This window comes from Magallana gigas, chromosome 4, assembly GCF_963853765.1.
Source record: "Magallana gigas chromosome 4, xbMagGiga1.1, whole genome shotgun sequence".
Lineage (NCBI taxonomy): Eukaryota > Metazoa > Mollusca > Bivalvia > Ostreida > Ostreidae > Magallana > Magallana gigas.
This window is the reverse complement of record NC_088856.1, coordinates 34,708,143-34,729,715: the sequence shown is the minus strand read 5'-3', so window position 1 is coordinate 34,729,715 and position 21,573 is coordinate 34,708,143. Positions and strand designations below refer to the sequence as shown.

Here is a 21,573-nt window from a genome sequence, read left to right as displayed (position 1 = left end):
TTCCAAATATGGTTCTACAGAAGAAGATGGTTTACAACAACAATGACGACAACAATGACGACAACAGACAAATTAATTATTAACTTATCAAAATAGCTAACTTCAGCCTTAATTTGTGACCTTAAAAGTTATATACACACATAAATTTTTGCATAAAGATACATGTATACATCTTGTGTATGTGTGTACAGTCTTATTTGCATGAATTTACTAAGTGTTTAAAGTTTATTCAGGTTTTGATTTACCGTTTTTGAATTTCTTCCTGAGATCCTTATGAACAGATTTGACAAAAGTTGCAAGTTTCTTCTTTTCTTCCATGTCCTCACTCATGGTCTGGTTATCGTTGGACTTCTTCACCTGTAACACAAGATCAAACAATTTTATTAACACTAATAAAATAAATGTTTTTTAAAAAACTGAACTTTATTTATTTCACAACAATTGATAAACAAGTTTTTGAACTTATATTAATATCTTTAATAAGCATAGATATTAGTGCAAGGAGGTCATTGATGAGTACCCGGAGAAAACCCACGTGTCAAAGCTGGCAACCACCATACTCTGTCACATATACAACCACGGTCGATCACGGGGATCAAACTCGGGTTGAAGCATTATTGTAATGTGTCTGCCTAACACGGTATTATATATAACAGGTCTCCTCAGATGAGGTGTTTGATTATTATGATAATTGTTTAAGATATATATTAATTTTCCTTGTCACTTTCCTAGCATTTATAGATTCAAAACTCAATTAAATATAAATACATAAATGTATGGGCCCTAGCCGAACTCTGTGCATTGCTCCAAAGCACTCCGTCGCTTCTATGAGTCACTTCAAGCGACCCATCACTTCTATTGGTTGCTTCAAACAACCAGTCGTTTCCATCGGTCACTTTAAAGTGACCCCACAAAGCGCCCTTGTGACTGAAAACAAATGTCTACCAGCTGAATCTAACAAGCAACGCTCACGAAGACAAGTTGCTTCTATATACCAGTATTATTGTTCTGCAAATCTCTGAGCAATAGTGACTTACAAACAATAACCTTACCTCAAAGTATTCTCTTCAGCGTCTACACTGCAACTAACTGCAGTCTCTAAATATCTGCGCATTTATACCCTTTGATCACCTGATATGAGATACTCAGAACAATCAGAGATTCCGGTGTTTGTGACTTCATATAGTGTCTCTCGGTACTCACCACCCATTTTCATTTATGTTACGCTATGTGACATTATGCACCTACATGTAGATTTGCTATGAAACAAACATTTTTTTTCAAGGCTTGTTTGTTTTAAACATGAAACATTGCAATTCATTTGCTCCAGAAATTTTATTCTCCTCCAAAAAGTTGAATTTACTCAGGCTTTTAAAATCATTGCTCAGATTAACCATCCAAATTTTTTAAGTCCCACCCCTGACCCAGATGCACAATCAGGGCAAGTTTGGTGCAGTTAGGACCTGTTTTCACTTAGCCTGTTTCCCTGGCCTACCCATAATGCTCCGCAACAGTAGTACTGTTGCAGAGCATTATGGGTAGGCCAGGGAAACAGGCTATGTTTTCACTCAGATATAAGACCTTATACAAAACATTTAATTAGACTGATACCAATGCCCAGGTAATAGCATAGACAGTAAGACTACCCCAAACTGTGTCTGGGTAAGCTAAAAAATGCTCATTGAACATAATGTAGCTAACTTTAGTATGAACATTTTATGTATTAAATTCTGGGCAAGAATTGATTTATCATGTTTATATAAGACCAGTATGTACAGTACCAAATCCAAGTAATGAAAAATGCAATGACATTAAATTGCTTATACATACACTGTACCGTATAGATATAAGATCTTTATATATCATATATATAACTCATTAATATATTATCAAAATGAATGGATTAATTATTTGATAACTTTAAGCATACGTTATTATCACAAAAACAGCTTTCATGACAGTTGTCATAAACCTGCGAGTTAACGGTATTTCAATAAAAATTATATAGAGGCTCCTTACGTTTCAAATAAAGAAATGTTTGACAGAAAGAAGATAATGGCCAAATAGGAAATACAATCTAATCCATGTCAACTTAAACGCAAATAATTTACCCGATGACTTATCAAGAACTAGTTTATAAGTTCCCTTATTATGTGCATTATACGTTACATACCCCAGCTTCATTTTAAAACATGAAACATGTATGATATCAATGTGTCTACTTTCATTTCTTCGATTGAACAAAGTGAAAATGAAAGTGAACTAAGTTAAAAAAGGTCGACGGATTTTAAATATCCGGGTTCTTTCTAAATAACCATGCATGCATATTTATTGCATGCATATTTATCCAACATCAATGTAGCAATTGTAATTTTTCTGAATTTAATAATAATTGGAAGTTATCAAACGTGTTGCGTTCCCTTTGTTTTGTTTCATTTATTTTTAAATGTTTTGCTCATAATTTGTAAAGTAACGTAAACTTGTTTGGATATGACCGTCTAAATTTGGGATATAAATTTCCCAAACTCAAAGTTTCAAGCCGTTTCATATTTTTTTAAGACATAAACCGTCTGCATGGAGAACTTAAACTAAAAAAAGGCAGTATAAAACACCAAACCATCCGTCTGCCATTGTTTGTTTTTTTCACTGTTTACCCAGCAGGTGCTGTGACGTCACTTAGATCGAACCGAGTTGCTACTTTAAATAACAAAGTGACTTTGCGCGAGAAGATGGATTCAGAATTCAATTAAAACGTGAATAATGAGTCGTTTGGTTTCTAAATAACGAGTGAAGAAAGCTAACATAATGTCCAAGGCAACACACATGTAAATTTATCGTTTAGTCAGACAGTAGATAACTAGCTTCCGTCCGACAGATGTTCGGGCGTATGAATATGTTTTTATTTACGATAGTGATTCGCCCCGGCAAAAAAGTCTTCTGTTGCACGCTTGCTAAATTCAACCGCATTATCAGATGTGAAAAAGAACATCACAGAATATCGGAAGGTAAGGGAATGTTTTACTGCATCTGTTTAAGATGTACAACTTTTTATTTCGAGTTGTTAATTCTTTTTTAAGTATGTCATTCATGAAACGAGTCGTGACCCCGTAGCACCAATATGTTGGTCAGTAAATGTAAACATAGCGCACATGTGTTCCCCGCGTTCACATGCAACATACAGAACTGGCAGGTGCGCTTCCGGGGAAGAATACGCCATCGTCTTCAAGAAATATTTTACTGACAAGTAAATTTTGAATTATTTTTCGGACAGCTGATTCAGAAAAAAAAATATGATGATGTAGCTCTTTGTGAAGTTCATATCTAAAGATAAATCGATAAGCGTTATGAATATTTTATGTGTTTATGACAGAGGCTCAAACAAACAAACAATATCCCATTATTCAATTATACGTGGAAACTTGGCAACTAAACGATTATATTATTCCACCAAATCATTGAATACATTTGTTACTGAGTGTTTTTTCTAATATAACAGTCACCAGTCACTGTTACATGAAAGAATCTTTTCATGCTTATAAATAGATTTGTGTATTCTAAAATCTGTATCTTGTCTGAAACTAACAATTATGAATAATCACTCTCTTTTCTTAATAAGGTGTGACAGTGCTAAAATATAACCAAAATTCAGACAGTTTGAATTTACAAATAACCTGAATTTCCAAACACTGTTGCAATAACTTAATTCAATAATAGTAAGAAATTCATCACACATCATATAATTATATGTAACCATTTATAAATATGATGTAATAACTTAACTAATGGTTTTTTTTTTAAATAGAAAATGATTTTTTAAAATTTACATTTTATTTCACTCGATCCTTATTCTCCTATGAAAATATTTATAAAGATCAAAGTTATCACTATGGCTTGTGTGCATTCAATTTCCAAAGTAATTTCCTCCTCCTCACCCCCCCCCCCCCCCCCAAAAAAAAAAAAAAAAAGGTGCCATATTTTCAGAAGGTACATGCTTTTAAGTTACCTTCAAAATTGAAGCTTATGACTTATACTTCAAGTACTCTTTTACATCATTCTTCTTGTGTTAAATGCAAGAAATAGTGTGATAACAAAATTATATTAATTATCAATGAATATAAATGGTTTTTCCAATATTTACCAATCTGCACAATTCTGATATCCTAGCTTGGAAGTGCGCAGTCAGGATTGTCTCTAAGACACGGGGGCGGGGAATGGCTAGTATTGCATTTCACACATTATCTAATTATAAGCTAAACCTCCAGATCCCCTTTTTTTATTTGTTTCTTTTACTTCAATTTTTAGAGACAACCCTGGCTGTACTTAAAGCTGTACAAGATCACAGATTATAAAGAAAAGATTATGATTGCAGAAGTAATTTTGATATTAATGGTTTAATTAAACTGACTCTTGAACTTTTAGAAAATGTAATCAACAACACCATAGGGCAATGGGGAGATAGTTTATTCAGAACACTTCCAGAGTAAGTTTCATATAATACACGAAAGGTGATTAAATGAAAATTTTAAAACTATCAAATTTTCAATCTATAATTTTTTCAAGCGAATCTGAATTCTACTTCTACACTTGAATTCAAAAGTGTAGATTCTTTTAAAAATGTGCATGGTTGTCCATGGAACCTCTGTCATTTGCCCTGTCCTCTAAATGTTAGGTCCACAACTAAATGATCAAGGGGAATCTTGTATTCAAGCACTGTTGTAAACAAGAAGCTCAAAAGCAAATACTTGGTAAAAATATTGATTACAAGATGTGAAGGCAATCATTGCATTACAGCACATATATTTTCTATGTTTCATTATATACATCAGTAACTTGAAAAAGTTACTAGGACTGGATAAAAGTAAACAGGTCTTCCTTAGTATAATATGACATACTTAGTATATATTTTTATTCTCAATTGTACAACCATATCACTTGTTGCAAACTTGCAATTAAAAGAAAAACTTTAAAAGATTTAACTTGGTAATAAATTAATTGAAATTTTAACCTCGCTGACAGTGTATTCTTTTCATGAATCAAATTTCAAATTCATGACAAATAAAGATAAATCTGAAACATTAGAAAAATTGTTAGCTTGAACCAATTATTTGTTATCCCTTCACGATGCCTGTACCAATGATTTTCATCTGCAATATTGTAGTTTGTGCATATTGTACATATAAATAAGTATTTTCTCTACACTGTACTTTCAGTTATGAGAATAATTAAAGTTCATTATCATTGTCATTGAGAATATAAAACTATAATATGGGACCCATAGTTAAAGTCAGAATGTTTAACTTGCTAATAAGGACTAAATGATTAATATTAAATAGTGTACATATAGTGAAAGTTAATTAGAAGCACTGTATGAAATGAGAAATGAATTGCTATAAGTGAAGTATGATTGATTGTTGTGAATGGATTTTAGTACTTTAACGGGCTTGTCTTACAATTTAATGGACTTTTCATTGTGTAAGATCAAAAGTTGTCAAACTTGAATTTTATTTTCTGACAGATTAGGCCTTTTCCTTTCATTCATATGGCAGAGATCACTGCCAGATTATGCATTCATCTTATTACAATAAACACCTGATTTACCTACATTTGACAGATGTTAACTTTTAAAAGTTATAATATATTTGTAGTTTCATATATAAGGGTCAGTAGGTGTAAGTTTTATTGATTAAAGAATTAATCAATTGGCTATTTATAATTATATACTCCCCCACCTACCATAAAACATATGGCATGTTCTCTCTCTCTCTCTCTCTCTCTCTCTCTCTCTCTCTCTCTCTCTCTCTCTCTCTCTCTCTCTCTCTCTCTCTCTCTGATTCTCTCTCTCTCTCTCTCTCTCTCTCTCTCTCTCTCTCTCTCTCTCTCTCTCTCTCTCTCTCTCTCTCTCTCTCTCTCTCTCTCATTAAAACAGTTAACTACAAAGAGAATAGGTTTAAACAAGAGAATATTTCAAGGTATCATCGAAATAATATATAGTAATTTTATTAAGATGGAAGATAAAACCTTGCATATTTTTTGATAGCTTACATTTAAAGATTTTCGACCAATTTGTGCAAAAAGCTGACAAAATGAAAGAGAATCAAAAGTAACTATATATCTGAATAGAAGAACTGAAAGGTCACTACAGTGTTGTGAATATCTTTTGAGTTACTGTTTTGGTATCAATATCAAAAGAATTCATTGTGTTCATCTAACTATGTTGTTAAATGTTCCATTTATATTGAGAGGAATATCTTGGTGTACATGTATTCAAAAATACTGTCGTGGTCTATAATTCCTGTCAATGTGGAAGTTTTTAATTATGAGTTTTTTTTCCGATCTACTGTTATAACAGTGAGGATTTAAATAGAGCCAAGTTTGCCTTGTTTGTGGGCTCTCTTCGTACCACTGAACAGTAAATAAAGCCTTAAATACACCAGTAAATTAATACCTAAGGGTTGTAACCAATGGCTGAAACAAAAATAACAACAAACTGCCACACTTTGTGACATTCCTGTTGTGAACCTGTTTTTGATTTTTATTGACCTCTACTAAGACTAATATAGTTTGGGGACGTACAGTTTGTTCGTGTCTGACATTGAACCCGATACTTTTCGTGAGGCGTCTCTGAAAAATGTGTTTCCCGCAATTGTATATATAAACTTGGTGCGGTTGAACACAATGACAAAAAAAAACTACTTTAAATTACATGATTGTGCTCAGTTTTTAGCTTCCACAATAGGGAAGTGAATTGTCATTGTCAAATTTGATTATACATGTAATATAATAAAATGATGATATGATAGAAGTTAATTAATTAAGAGCTTTATATCTTCACAAGATTTATGGCTTTTATGAATTGTTCATATGATGCTGATATTATTAGTGAGAAATTCAACATGTACTGTACATGTACATGTTCCATAAACTAAATCGGAGCATATAGCATTGTTTGACAGACCAGAACTACACCTTCAACAGTTGGGCATGCTTATGTACACTAAAGTGCTGATATATATACGAGATTTTGTCATTTTGATTTGACAGATGAATTGATTTGAATTAATTAGATTAAAAATAACCCATAAACATGAGAAATATCAGCTTTATACAGGGAAATGTGAGAACAAAATGCAGATTTAGCAAAGAACACACCTTCGCCTGTGATTTGGACAATCATATGTAAGATTTTTGAATTATCATTTGTGGAGGCAGTAAATGAATATTCTGAATAATAGAAGTAATAGATCACTCTTTTTAATCCTCGATTTTCAAAGTTGGTGTCAGAGTAAAGTTTGCAAATTTTGCCCCACCCCCTCTATCTCCTTACCCAGGCCAAATATACTGGCACACCTAGCTGACCTACAGGTAATCTAAAAGAATAATTATCATCTCTTGTCAATTATCATTGCTTATGAATCAAGGATTATTGTTTATCAAGTGGCTTGCTCATTTCTGGAGCCAACGGGATCAATTTTATAGCTGCTACTGTTAAAGCAATATGAGCTGTATTTTTTAGAATTTTATTTTGCTGCAAAAACCTGCTGGAATAATAAGTTTGCATGTAACTTAAACTTCTATGATAAACAAGATTTAAACAAATCGTTAATTTTTGTTATAAGAAAGATTTCTCTTCTAAGGAATATATAACAGATCAATTTTTTTACAGGACGACAATAATTCATTTTTGCTTCAATTATATATAAGGATAATTAACGACTTTTCCTCACAAAATATGGCTAACAAAAATTTAAAACCATGATATTTTTTGTCATTTAAATAGAAAATAACATTTTTCTAAAAATAAATTTTAACATGAAATTTGCAGCTCATAATGCTTTAATGTGCATGTGCATGAAATTACATGTATTAGAGAATCCACGGTAATGTTAGAAATGCAGGTTAAAGAAAATAAAGGCAGCTATATTATGTAATACGATGAGTTGAAATAAGAATTGACCAATTCAAATTGTATCTGTATACTTGTTCATGTAATATAATTTCCTGTCTAATGAAATTTATAAAGCTTAATTTACAATAACTGGTTTTCCCAAATTGACAAAAATGTTGATAATTTGTCCTAATTCAGAGCTTAGAGATTGATGCAAAAACATGTCATTTCATGATAATCAAATGGAAAAAGTTTTGACTACCAGTAGTGGGTGGGAAGGGGGTGTATGAATTATTAACATAACACAAATAGCATAGTGATTATTTATATAATATTGATCCTTTCTTTAGTGGTTCAGGAAATGGGATAACTAATCAACATTGCATGTTTCTGCTTGATATATTGATACATTGGCTGTTGAGAATTTCATTGCAATAAAAAGATTTGAAACAAGTGTGACTAACCCCCTATCTAATTTTCGGCATACTTATGCAACAGTTTTGTTGTCCTTATAATTTGTCATCAATCATTAATTTTGCAAGTGCAGTTTGAATAATATTTACCTTTTTGTGATTGTCATTTCTGTCCTTTATTGCTTTTAAAAAAAATATTCTTGTAAAATTGTTTATCATCTTAGCTAGTACATGTAGTTCAGATTTTAATTATTGTATAGCTACTTGTATTTTCAGAGAGTAGGGGAAAAATATTTTGGTAATTTTGTGTTTAAATCTAATATGAAATGTGTGCGTCAGTTTACGTTGTAAAACAAAAGTGTCACCTAATTTAGTGGGTAAAAATTCATCAAAGATGCCAGTGTCTTAATTTCAGAGTTTTTGCGCAGCCAGATTATGTTATGCTAAATACATGTATTCTAGGAACATGTCCTGCAATATGTAACAGATCACTAAATGTGTGTCACTAGTCCAAATAAGGAGACTGACCTCGTATGTCTGGTATATAGGTATACATTATAAATTATGGAAACAAAATGACTGATAATGTTGATACATTGTCCGCTAAAGTTTTGTTATTTCCATAAGTAAGAACATGATTTTGAAGACCAACTTTGAAGATAATTATGTATCTCCTAGTTTTCATAAATTCGGAGGGAAAAATTTGTATCACAAATGACCATGACAGAGGACATTTGTGTTACAAGCTTTTTCAAATTTTGAAAAACTGCGATGAAAATTTATAAAGATTTATTATTTTTTTTTTAGATTGAGCAAACAGAATGCATGCAGAAGGAGGTACAAGTTGAATCACATCGTAGAACACCAGTCTGTGTCAAGAGAGGGCTTGTGCCTGTTTGAAAGGTATTTGTTTACTTTTTAGGGAGAAAAAACCCACCCTGAAAAGTTTGTTTTGTGCCAAACTACTAACTCGGCCGAATAAATCCAAACAAGAGATGATAAGCCTCAGACTGAATGTTTTCTCTGGGGTTATTTTTAAGTTAAAGTGTGCTTTAAGGGTTCAGCAAGCATATCAGTTGTTCAAATGATTTGCATTTTTTTTGTGGGTGAAATAATTTTTGTTTTGGTCATGCGCATGCTGCTTAGCTATTTAATCCATCTATAATGCCCCATTGCATATAAAATTTTACATATAAAATTTGATGCATCTCAAATGTTTATAGAGATTCTGAAGTAACTTCCTCTTCAAAGTATTTGGCAACAGTTGGCTTACTAAGACCAGCTGTTTTTGTGTAAAAAAAAAAAAAAAAAAAAAAAACCAAAAAGAAAAACCAGCAGAACCTTGTACTTGTCATTGAAGGCAAGGAAGTTTATATATATTGCTGCATATCATAGGGACATATTGCAGAAAAAATACATAACCTGTATTAGCATCTATGAGACTGATCAACCTGATGTATTAATTTCCATATTCGGTCAGTAACAAACCTGAAAAGTAATAAATTAAATATACCACAGGAATATCAGTCTAGATAAAAAAAAAAAATATATTGAAACATCTCTGAGATAATTTATTTTCATTGTCCCACATCTTTTTTTTATGACAGTTGTATTTGATTCAAGAAATAAAAAGACTGATTCTAACTTATTCATCCCTAATATACATTGGTTTTTAATTAATAAAGATTCAAATATGTCAAAATGAGGAAAATTTTCTACCCATATAATATATTAATGCTTCATATATTCACGCAGAGTCAGAGTTTTAAGCTGTAAGTGTTGGCAATGATGTAAACTGTTTTCTGGATATTTTATATAAATATATGTATTGACCATAAAAAACTCTATCTTGATGATGAGAGTTATTTCCCTTTACCTGTTCGACAAATGTACTTCAATAACTCAGGTATGTGTAATATGCTTTTAATATTCACTATATTTTGGTAAAAATCTGTAGTATGTACATAATTTTCATGTTTATAAGCCCCAATGCTTTGTTGGCTTTAAAGATTGTGAGATTATACCCTGTAGCTGTCATTTTTTAGTTGTTTAATGGTCTGTATAGAATAAACTCTCTTGTTGATTTTTCAAATTTCAAACTATTACCTATTGTGAAATAAATAAGATATGCAGACACATATATTTAGCATATATGATAAAATGAAAATAAAATAACTTTAAATTTACTAGTATAAATTTGAAAGTAACCAGGTTGACTTCAGATTATACAAAAGCAGATAATAGTAAACGTTCACTATATATGTAACTTTAAAAAACAAAAGATGTACCATTCATAAGTGGCAAGGGCATTTTATTTTATGAAAAATATATATAAGGCATCTTCCCACATGCGGATGAGAGATGACAAGTAAACGGGAGAGGTATTGCTGATTTGCAGGAAGTTCTGTTGTTCGAGATTAACATGGCTGTCTCCTTGAGAATATTGCCCCACAACAAATAGTCCTTGCACATTTCATGTTTACCTAGTTTTCTTTGTAAATGACATACAAGTACAATGTTGACTGTTTCAAAGCACTGCGTTGGGTTTTATCTAAATATCACTTATTGATTTTTAACCAGATCGAGATATCATCCCACGGCTGAAAACACAAACATTCAGAGTTTTAACTAATTCTCACCAGGCATAATTTCCCAGTGTTTATCAGGTTAATATTTCAGCAAATTTGGAGGTCTGTCTTGATTTATTTTTAAACTCATTTAGTCAAGAAAAGTAGAATAAATAGATCTAGGCTGTTTGGTAAAATAAGAAAATTATTCAGCACTTGGTTTAAATTCAAAATTACCTAATATGTTTGTCAAGTAGTAGATCAACTGAAGATTTTCATTTCCATTTGTCTTCTTATTCATTTTTTTTTTTGTTAAAAACATATCGCATGATCCTAAATAAAGTGAAATAAGAATTTGAACCTCATAGTGACATATTGTATGGCTCTATATATGTACGTGAAATAAATATATCATGGGAAACTCTATGTGACATATTGTATGGCCCTATATATATACAAAGGGAAATAAATAAATCATGGGGAACTCTATGTGACATTGTATGGCCCTATATACAAAGGGAAATAAATATATCATGGCCAGGGAACCTCGGTGTGACCTCTGTAGCTCTATGGAAAACATTGAGTTCACTGGTGACAGCACTACAGCTCCTCAATTCTCACATGCAAAATTACAATTATTAGCCACAAAAATTTATGCATGTTTACATATTATAAGTTCAATACATGTATTTGCTTCACTTGCAGATCAAGAGTTACCATTTTCGCCAATAAACAGACCTCAATCATTACTTCCCCTTACTTCCCCTTACTCATGCAGGGCTAATAATGTGGTTTTCAAAGATTTTCAGTGGCAAGTAAAGTAACAACATAAGTAGTCAAATGTCTAAAGAAATGTCAAATCAATGGTTTCAGACTTTCAGATAAGAGATTAATAAATCCATATTCATAATTTTTTGCCAATTTATACAAGTGTTTTGCTTGTGAGGAACTATAAATCCATGGGCCAAGGAGCTACGGTACAGTTCTGCAGCATAAGAACCTTGTTCAATGTGAAATTGTGTCCCCTGTATATTCAACTTCTAAAGGGTGTTCTCCCTTTTGTGACTATCATTTATCTCCCAGTATCTCATTAAAATTTTGGTGATTGAGAATTTTGAACATGCATTGATCATTATATAAATAGTGCCTGTTTGGGAGGGTAACAGTTGAAATTGACACCCCTCGAAAACCATTGTCAACCTCCGCTTCGCGTCGGTTGACAATGGTTTTTTCGTGTCAATGGTGTCAATTTCAACTGTTGTCCTCCCAAACAGGCACTATTTATTTTATTATACTGAATGTCTTAATTTTATAGATTTTTTTACCGCTTTTCTATAGAAATGACGTGAATTTCACGGCGAACCGTATGAGCATAATTTACGCACATGTAACAATTCGTTGTGTTACCCATTGCTAAGTGTGTTGCTAACACTGAGGGTAATAGAACAGATTATCAACTTCGTCTAAACCAATCAGATTTCAGTATTTATCATGAAAGTATAATAATATATAATTAACACCCCTTCTGGCTGGGTAACATCAATCAATGGGTTTGTCATCAAAGTCCTGAAACTCTCACAACAGTACACCCCTATATTTTGGAATGGAAACAATTTAGTATATCCCTAAAAATAAATAGGCAGTTATATAATGTTATATTTAAGGTCTTCCATTTCCAAGGGAAGACCTTCTTGTTATTGCTTTAATTATTTCTTTTCCTCTATTTAATGTATTATGATTTATTTTTTGTCACATTTTCTCAAAAATGCTAAAAAAAAAAAAAAATTATTATTCATTTTTTTTTGTCGTCCCTTTCGGTCATTAGAAATTGAAGATTAAATGTTTTTGCTCGTTCATGATTTTTCTCAAAAAGTATCAAGGTAAACCTTTCAATGGTAGATAGTCTTTAGGCGGAGTGTCCTTTGCATATACGAATATCAGAAGTCAGTTCCGGTCATCACTGGAAAGAAACAAAAAACATTAAATAAATTTTTCAATGTTTTTACTTTTAAATATTTTTCTGTTATTTTTTAAAAGATATGCTTTTATGAATACAGAATAATATTTTGACCTCAGTCTTCAATAGCTGCAGGTCTGTAGCTCCCGATCTGAAAAAATTTGGATGGACGACCTACTGGGAGCTACAGTGCCTCCCATAGTAAAAATCTGCAATTTATGGCGACCAAAAATGTGCGCTAGTTTTGGACTCATTAACCTTTTTTTTACATTAGTACCATTAAATTCTTCAGTCAATTTACTACTGATATCGGTACTTTACTTGCCTCAAACTTTCTCTTAAACATGCTAACCGACCTCCGAAATTGAAGAATGTTAAATTCACGTCAAGATCGAGAGTCGCCATTTTTACATGTAAACAAACTGCACCACTTCACATTACGGGGCTGGTGATGGTGTTTAAAAGAATATCAGAGGCAAGTAAAGTGACGATATCTGTAGTAAACTGTCTGAGGAATTTTTTGGAATCAAATATTTGTATAGAATGTGTTTGGAAATAAGGTTAATCAGTCCAAAACTAGCGCAAATTTTTGTGCGCCGTAAATTGCAGATTTTTAGTATGGGAGGCACTGTAGCTCCCAGGTCGTCCATCGGAATTTTTCTCAGACCGGGAGCTACAGACCTGCAGCTAAGTCTTCAATTGAGAGTTCCTGTGTTTTATTAGTTAGAGTGGTGGACTTGTGACCGGGTTCAACCCCAGAGTGACGAATGTTTTTTCTTAATTAATTTTGACGATTTTTTCTTTGAAATCTAATTTCTGTTTTAATTTTAATATCAAATATCACAATAATAGCACTTTTTTTCAGTATAAATATATGTCTATTGAAATCCTTAGACAGTGTTGAATTTAATTCGAAGAACAACTATCCCAGTAGCTTATTTTAAGGTGCATTCAAACGAAAGACTTCTGGTTGCTCCCAACAATCTAGATTGTGTCTAGTTTTAAACTTTTTTTTATAGGTATACAATATCAATCAAACCAATATATCACATTCTAAATTTTTCTAAATCTTTGACCTACTAGGATAGCTACATGGGTGGTTTTGGTCTTACTTAATGTATTTCACTTAATATCTACCTTAAAATAATTAACAACCAGTTTACATTAAGTGGGTTAATTAGTTTGATAACTGCATTGATAGCCACATGGGTGGTTTTGGTCTTACTAAATGTATTTCACTTAATACCTACCTTAAAATAATTAGCAGCCAGTTTACATTAAGTGGGTTAATTAGTTTGATAACTCTGCATTGGTATCCATCTAAGTAATGACATTCAAAGGTGATATTTGTTCAGCCAATTGAATTGTAAGTTTTGATGAATCTTGTTTACCGGTATTCATTGACATACATTCTAAAGAGATTGGAAATACCGGGCCGGTAACTTGCAACATCTTAAATACCTGTGATCAACAGTACTTTTCATAATATATATTAACTACTGTATTTGTGCATGATCTCATTTGACATATTTATAGGATATTGATATTGTATTGTTCAGCTCCATTAAAATAGGAGAGGGAAAACAGGCCCTCCTTGATTCATACCTATGATCCTGATCGTTCACTAATGAATTGTTACCAGTCTACAAATAAGTTATGTAATAAATATGATACACATGTCAGCACAAAGGGAGAGAACAACATCTGTTTTGATGATTGTTGTTTGGGCTATAGGTGTACAAAGACAAGCCCAGAGGTGACACTCGGACCAAATAAAACACAAGACATACACATGTTCCTGTCTCCATAAACAATGCCAGGCCTATGATGGAACTGTGGGAATTCCCCCCCACCATGCAGAGGGACGGGTGTGAAGATTGCAAAATGACTGCACTGCCAGGGCATTAAAGTGACAGGGCTGTTGTCTGGCTGAGTATCACAATGTCTGTGGTCATTGAGCATCATGTGTTACATGACTCAATGTGTTGGCTGCACACTGTTGGGTGATTAGGATAATGTGGTGGTCAATATTTACATGGTTCTTGCATAATAGTTATCACCTCTCTCTCTCTCTCTCTCTCTCTCTGTGCAAAATATGCACTGGTGTTCATATTATATCATTGGTAGATAAAGTATCAAAATCATATTATATTTAATAAAATATCAATGATCAATGATGTATGTTGAGTAGCATGTGTATACTTAAAGGCTGCAGTGAATTTCTAAAGAGAAAAAAAAGCAGGTTTAAAAGTACAAAAATCTATATACTTTTTCATACTTGAATGAGGGCAAACTTTGTAAGAATTGGAAGTTCAATCACAGACTGTTTTATTTAGCAATGTGTTTTTAGTTCAAATTGGCAACTTGCACTTTTGTGCAAAATGGAATCAAGTACCTAAACTAATTGCATCAAGTTAATAAAAAAGAGGGGGGGATTATGGATTGAAGTATAAAGACATCAACGTGAATCTTATGATATATCAGATACTGTACTGCATTTACCTCTCTAATGTTACCAAAATCATTTTAACACACTGACAATATAAAGTTGAAAAGCCATGCAAGTAAATTGCCCTTAATGGCGATATGAATGATCAATTATTACGTGTTACGTTTATTATCATACCGTCATGAACCATGAAGTTTGCGTACTTCAATATTTTAAGATAATTTATAATCTGCTATTCATGTCATGTATAGATACTTAAATTGCACTGTATTTCTGTAAATAATTTGCATAAGTAATGCCCAATTTATAATTGGATGGTAAAATGGGGGTCATGTCTTCTGCAGATGTAATTCCTAGTACTGTCCTGACGTTTTCATATATGCGTAATGTGCGTTATGAATGTTATCATATCATTACATTTTTCGCCATTGTTGGAAAGAATTTTTGTTTTTGTAATTAAACCTATTTTTATGTAAGAATTTCTTTTAGCTTTTGCTGTGAATTTGTGGTGTCTTGTACTTTACAAAGTGATGAGTGATTGTTTTATGAATATAGTTTGTAAGTTTAATAGAGGTAAAACAGAAATAAACCTGTAATGTCTCACAAAGCAAGAATTCAAAAAAAAGGGACACATATGAAATGTCTTGATAGGAAAATGAAGGAACAAAAAAATTCTCAACCACAAAATAATAATATTCAGCAGGTCATCAAATTCAAATTGATAGAAGGATGCACAAATTTTAATGGGATCTATTTTTACAATTAAGCGGTTAGTAATCATTAAGTAAAAAGACAAATTATGAATATCGATAAATTGTGACATTTAAACTTTGTGGGCTGTGTATCATAATTAATTTTAATTTGATGTAAATTTTGTCAGGAGGGAAGCTTTGAAGAGTCACTGCTACTGTCTTGTGTGTGGAGATAGACTTGACGGCTTTTGTTACACTCTCTGATGGATTGTTGTTTTTTCAGCCCCCGGAAGTTCCCTGGATCCTCTCCCCTATAGTTCCTCACATCTGACCATTCATGAAGACTCTCCTCGGAAAAGGTAATTGATTATCCATAAGTCACCTCTCCTGAAAAAGTTTATTCTAATTGTTTTGGGGCACTTGAAAACACTTCCTTCCTTAAAGAGTAATTTTGAGTTGATTCCCAACACTCAAGCGGCCTTAATTCTGGCACATTTACCCCGACCGAATCCTTATAAGATGTCAGTAGATTTGTAAACCAGTTGTAATTTTGATTTTGCACTCTCCACATAAGTATTTCAAACCTAAATGAACCTTGGATTTGGATTTAATATGATCACAGTCACCTCTTTTAATGACTGCCGGCCCACTGAGATGTAACAATTATATTTAACATTATACATTTACTGGATTCTAAATCAGAGAAGAATTTGGAGCATTGCTTGTTGCTATACAAGTTATCTCCCTTCAAGTATGCTAGCCTAGATCAGGTAAATTAGCAAGAGGAAAGTGAGATGGGGTAGTTAATAGCTATATATGTGGATTTGAGAAAGTGTGTCTGCGTGGTTTTAATTATAAAGTTGACCATTTGTTCAGAGAGAAATCTAATTTGTGATGGATGTCAATTTAACTTATTGAAGTTCCTATCATATTTTTATCATATTTTGCTTTCTACTTTGATGTGGGGAATAAAATAGAATTAAGTTATATCAAAATCAGAGTTTAATGTTTCTCAAATTGTATGTAGCATTTTGAAGGAAAAAAATATTGAGATTCTAGCTTTGTCAAATACAGCATGATATAATTAAGTTAAGAGATGATGCACGAACTAGTGTATCTTCAAAACATGTGCTTTAACCATTTCCTGAAAAATAAGCTAGTCAGATTAAAATGTTGAAATAATCAAGATTATATTTTTTGTGTGCTTTGGAGATTAAAAAATCCTGGGGTTTTTTTCATTCTATAATATTTGTGGCTTTGGGGATTTTTTTCATTTTTTTTAATTAAAGATACCAAATGACACACTTTTACAATTTTTGTAGAAGAAATATGATACATATTAAGGTTTTTGTTACTGATTTATGGTACATGTATTTTTGTTTATAACTTTTTGTTATTTTTACTGAGGTCTTTATAAACCGACGTCTTTAAATGCCCCCTGTAAAGAAAGCATTTTTTTTTAAATCCTTTCATTTCTATTGGTGTGTAGAAATGTGCAACTCAGTGTTGAGAAAATTTATAACTCTGAAAAAAAAAGAGTATAAAGAAATAAAGGTGTACAGTTTCAAACGTCTTTCAAATGCACTCTCTGAAGGAAATGTCTGCTGTGGCCTCCGACCTTTGATCTGCGACCTCTGACGGTTGACTAACTTCCAATAACATTGTATGTCAGCCTAACATGGTTTAGTTGTCTGTTGTTACGAGCTGGAGGTGATTGACGGCTGTACTTAGCAAGTCATTTACCGACTGTCAGTCACATGGAGGACTGCTAGTCTTTCGTTCTCAGAATCATCTTCTACACCTGTGAGGAAACATGCAGACCGATTGATTTCTGCTGTCGCTTGTTTCTTACACTTGAGAGACTTTCTAGAAGGATTTTTTTTTTTTTTTTTGGATATAGAATTTATTTAGGAGTAATTTATTTTATTTATTAATTTTTTTTTTTTTTTGGACTTTAATTGATGTTCTTATAAACTTGGATGTTGCCAATACTTAGTGGAATTCCAAACTGAAAGTGTTGCCGTGCAAACACTATTGATTTCTGAAACAGTTTTATTTTTGCATTGTTTGAAGCAACAACAAAAAATTCGAGTGGGAAAAAAATTGCTCTACTAGCACAGTGCGCTCTGAACTCCGCGGAGAGGAAGATATACTTGATGCCTTAGCGAAGAAGCTTAACTCAGTGGACAAATTGTCAATTCGTGTTCTTGGGTTTTTTTTACCAGTCATTTTGTGTTTTCATCAACATTTCCTGCAATTAGTTACTGGTGGATAATTTTGGAAGAAAAAAAGTGGAAGTCCATATCATTATCTTCCTGCTCCAGTTTAGAGAGATAAAAAACACTACTGTCAACAGAACTACCAAGGAAAAAATATTGGTGGACCAACAGAGAGGGAGAGTCAAAGAGGAGTTTGTTTTATAGTATCATGTTACTAGGAGATTCACAGACTGATTTTTCCAAGATGTCCAGTTTAAAATATGACAGTTCCCACTCCCCTGTAGAAACTTCACCATTCTATGCCTCCTTCCCCCCTCATCCTTCCTTCATGCACCCAGCCTTTTCACAGATTTATGGAAGAGGGGTTTCTTTTTTGGAGGAGAAATTCAAGAGGGAGGACCCTCATCTATATTCCCCATCAGACAGGACAAAGTCGGACCTTCCACTACCCCCTCCCCTCTGCCTGCCTAGCTCTGAGCACGCCAAGATGCTGGAATTGGATTTGACCCACGGTCAGTACCGAGTGAGTGAACGACACTCGCCCCTCAGCCCCTCCGAGTACTACCGCCGGCGAGACATTCTGAGTACTGGCAGTAGTTCTCACTCCAGTCCCACATCCTCGCATTCTGGAGAACTCAATCTGTCACGTCATCATCGGGGACAGAAATCTGTGTCAGAGGGTGGATCGTGTGAGGTAAGAATCTTAATGTCAGGAAAATGCTGCCGATCGAGTACAACGCCTCTTCATTCGCCAGTAACTTTCATAAAATTATTGTTTTTAACTAAAAAGTATTTTTTTGAAATTCAGGTCACAGGAAAATGTTTATTTGTTATCTTTTGAGAAATGATAATGATTTTAGAGGGTCAGAAACTTTCATAACATTATTGTTTTTAACTAAAAAGTGTTCTTTTGAAATTCAGGTCACAGGAAAATGTTTATTTGTTATCTTTTGAGAAATGATAATGATTTTAGAGGGTCAGTAACTTTCATAACATTATTGTTTTTTAGCTAAAAAGTGTTCTTTTGCATTAATTTCAGTCGAATAGATTTTTCATTAGTCATTTTGATTGGGCTTAATTTACTTAAATAGAGAATTTAATTACAATAACATTTCCTATTATTAGAAAACAGTATTGTGTGATTTTTTTTGAATTGACAATTACGCATATATACATGTACTACAAATGATTATCTGTTTATATTTATTGATGTATTCAACAAAGTAAATTCTAAATTCTGATAAAAACAATTGACCTCCTGTTCCTGATCATGGGACAAGGAGACATTTTGGATATGCACACGCACCATAAAAAATATCATTCATGTTAATTTTCTATGAATGATTGTTTCTTTCTCTCTCTGGGCATTCTATTACAGTAGGAAGGCAGTTTTTGTGATGTAATAGAGCTTATCCTTTGTGTTTGGATGAGTGTGTGATTTTTTTTATGATTGCCTATTACACATCAGTCAGTGTTGAACCGATGATGAAGGCCCACACAAAAACTTATTCTGTAAAGGGTATTGATGAATTGAAGATTTGTATGACTAGGTATATTACACCAAACTAATGTATGCTGCACAGTAGTTATGAAAATAAAAAAGAAGGATTCCGAACCTTTTCTCTTCAACAAGTATAATTTTTACATAGATAGATGTATAGGAAAGTGGCACAATCTATCACTGCGTTGAATATAACGGATTAACATTGTAATTCTGTGCAGCTCTCGAATTTCCCCCTCTACTGTTTTTCTGAATGTGGCGCGTTTCAATGCGTGTATTTTATGAAGCACTCCGATTGATAAGAATTACAAACATTTGTTTATTGGTGCCTTATCAAGAAAGTTTATAGTATGTACAAATTGCTGTACACTTTGGGCAGCCAGGATGGTGTTTTTCCCACACAACAAAATGTCGTAGGTAAATACAATTATGTACCTCGATCTTTTTGTAAGTATATTTTTCTGATCTAGTGTGCTGGAGAATATTTGAAACGAATGTTTCATTTCTGTGTACACATATCAGGCGAGGCAATTTGATGTGAGGATTGTGTATTGGCCTGAAAGTTAAACGGCTGATCTTTTTTTATACCTGTCTTGAGGGCACACTGTTATAGAACAGGGGGGCTGTCCAGGATTTGCCAAAGTTAAGAACACAAAATCATGAAACAGCATTGTTGTGTTTGAGTTTTTAAATTGATATTTCTGCAAACTCACATTTCTTTGATATAAGATTAATATCTTTTGATTATGTTGTGGGATTTTAATTTGATAAACAGCTTTTTTAAATATGATCGGCTCAAATGGGATCAGATTGCAGGCAAACACACAACAGAACTGTGTTTATGGTTAAGCGGTTATTTTGTTTCTCGGGGTGTTGAGGGTCACGATAAATAAAAACAATCGCTTAATAAAAAGGCCTCCTACGGGCTGGATTATTGTGTCGACTTTTATTCCATAATTAATAATGCCCCAATTAAAACCTATACCCACCTGTAGGCCAATTTCCCAATTAAAATCCTTGTCTGATTTTGGATCATTGTCATGTTGAAATATTTAACCTTTTTTATTGCAGTTTTGTAAAGGAAAAAAAAAATAGGTTGTATAAGAATATATGTACTTTTATAATCTGAATTGGCAGAAGTTTAATATTAATCATTATGTTTAACTTAATTAGATTGTTATTGACAGCAAATTGTTGATAGCACGATATTTAAAGAGATAGAGAGAAAATTTCTTGATATATCCTTCTGTACTATACAAGAAAACTTAATTTTCATGTCAAGAAAAAAAATTTAACATACCTTTGCTTTCAAAATTTTTGTCCTTGCATGCCTTAAAGATTAAAATTTAGATAATTTTGCTTTTTTATTGTTACTTAAAGTTTAATTATTATAGAATAATATTATTAATTGTGGTACATGCATTGTAAATTGTACGTAGTATACATTTAGAATAAAATTAGCAGAGGATTCATATACCAGGGTATATAACTAGCACTGATTAAATCTGAGGTTATGATATGACTGTTAACAGGAGAATTTAAGTCTTCATTGTAGTCATTCAATTATCTTAAGGTCAAGAAGGAAAAAAATTATTATATAACAGAGGAATAGAAGTCATGATACTCTGTAAGAACGTGTCCATAATTCCTTAAGTTATTTATATTTTAATCTTATTAAGTCAGGATATCGTCACTTAAGCCGCGAGAAAAGACCTGTTTTAGTGGTACAAGACATGGGAGGTAGCATGTTGACCTAGTGACACACATCAGAAAGGAGCTATATTTAGAACAGTCAGTGAAGAGTTGGTCATCAATGGGTTATGAATTAGTCATATATTGTTTTAATTAATGGGATCGGGATACGAGTGATGCAACAGCCATAAGTAAAAG

At 32.6% G+C, this 21,573-nt stretch overlaps 2 protein-coding genes across 11 annotated transcripts in view; one reads left to right on the top strand and one right to left on the bottom strand.

The window, feature by feature from the left end:
- LOC105322368 (S-adenosylmethionine sensor upstream of mTORC1) overlaps window positions 1-2,749 on the bottom strand; it is a 38,053-nt gene extending 35,304 nt beyond the window's left edge. For 2 of the 5 annotated variants that reach the window (XM_066082225.1, XM_066082230.1), the window contains exons 1-2: window positions 2,618-2,749; window positions 246-357 (exon numbers count right to left, since the gene is read on the bottom strand). In XM_066082225.1, the coding sequence (XP_065938297.1) occupies window positions 246-357; window positions 2,618-2,620 (115 nt within the window). In that variant the 5' untranslated portion in view covers window positions 2,621-2,749. Of the gene's footprint in view, window positions 1-245; window positions 358-520; window positions 1,501-2,173; window positions 2,277-2,612 lie in introns of those variants that run through there. The other 3 variants (XM_066082228.1, XM_066082227.1, XM_066082229.1) reach the window with 3 other exon arrangements.
- Window positions 2,750-2,866: 117 nt separating this feature from the next.
- Window positions 2,867-21,573, top strand: part of LOC105322369 (forkhead box protein P1) — a 43,293-nt gene continuing 24,586 nt past the window's right edge. Inside the window, exons 1-4 of one of the 6 annotated variants that reach the window (XM_066082223.1) lie at window positions 2,871-3,005; window positions 9,106-9,201; window positions 16,247-16,322; window positions 18,037-18,876. In XM_066082223.1, the coding sequence (XP_065938295.1) occupies window positions 18,391-18,876 (486 nt within the window). In that variant the 5' untranslated portion in view covers window positions 2,871-3,005; window positions 9,106-9,201; window positions 16,247-16,322; window positions 18,037-18,390. Of the gene's footprint in view, window positions 3,006-3,111; window positions 3,245-9,105; window positions 9,202-16,246; window positions 16,323-17,683; window positions 18,877-20,057; window positions 20,101-21,573 lie in introns of those variants that run through there. The other 5 variants (XM_066082224.1, XM_011421030.4, XM_011421033.4 and 2 more) reach the window with 5 other exon arrangements.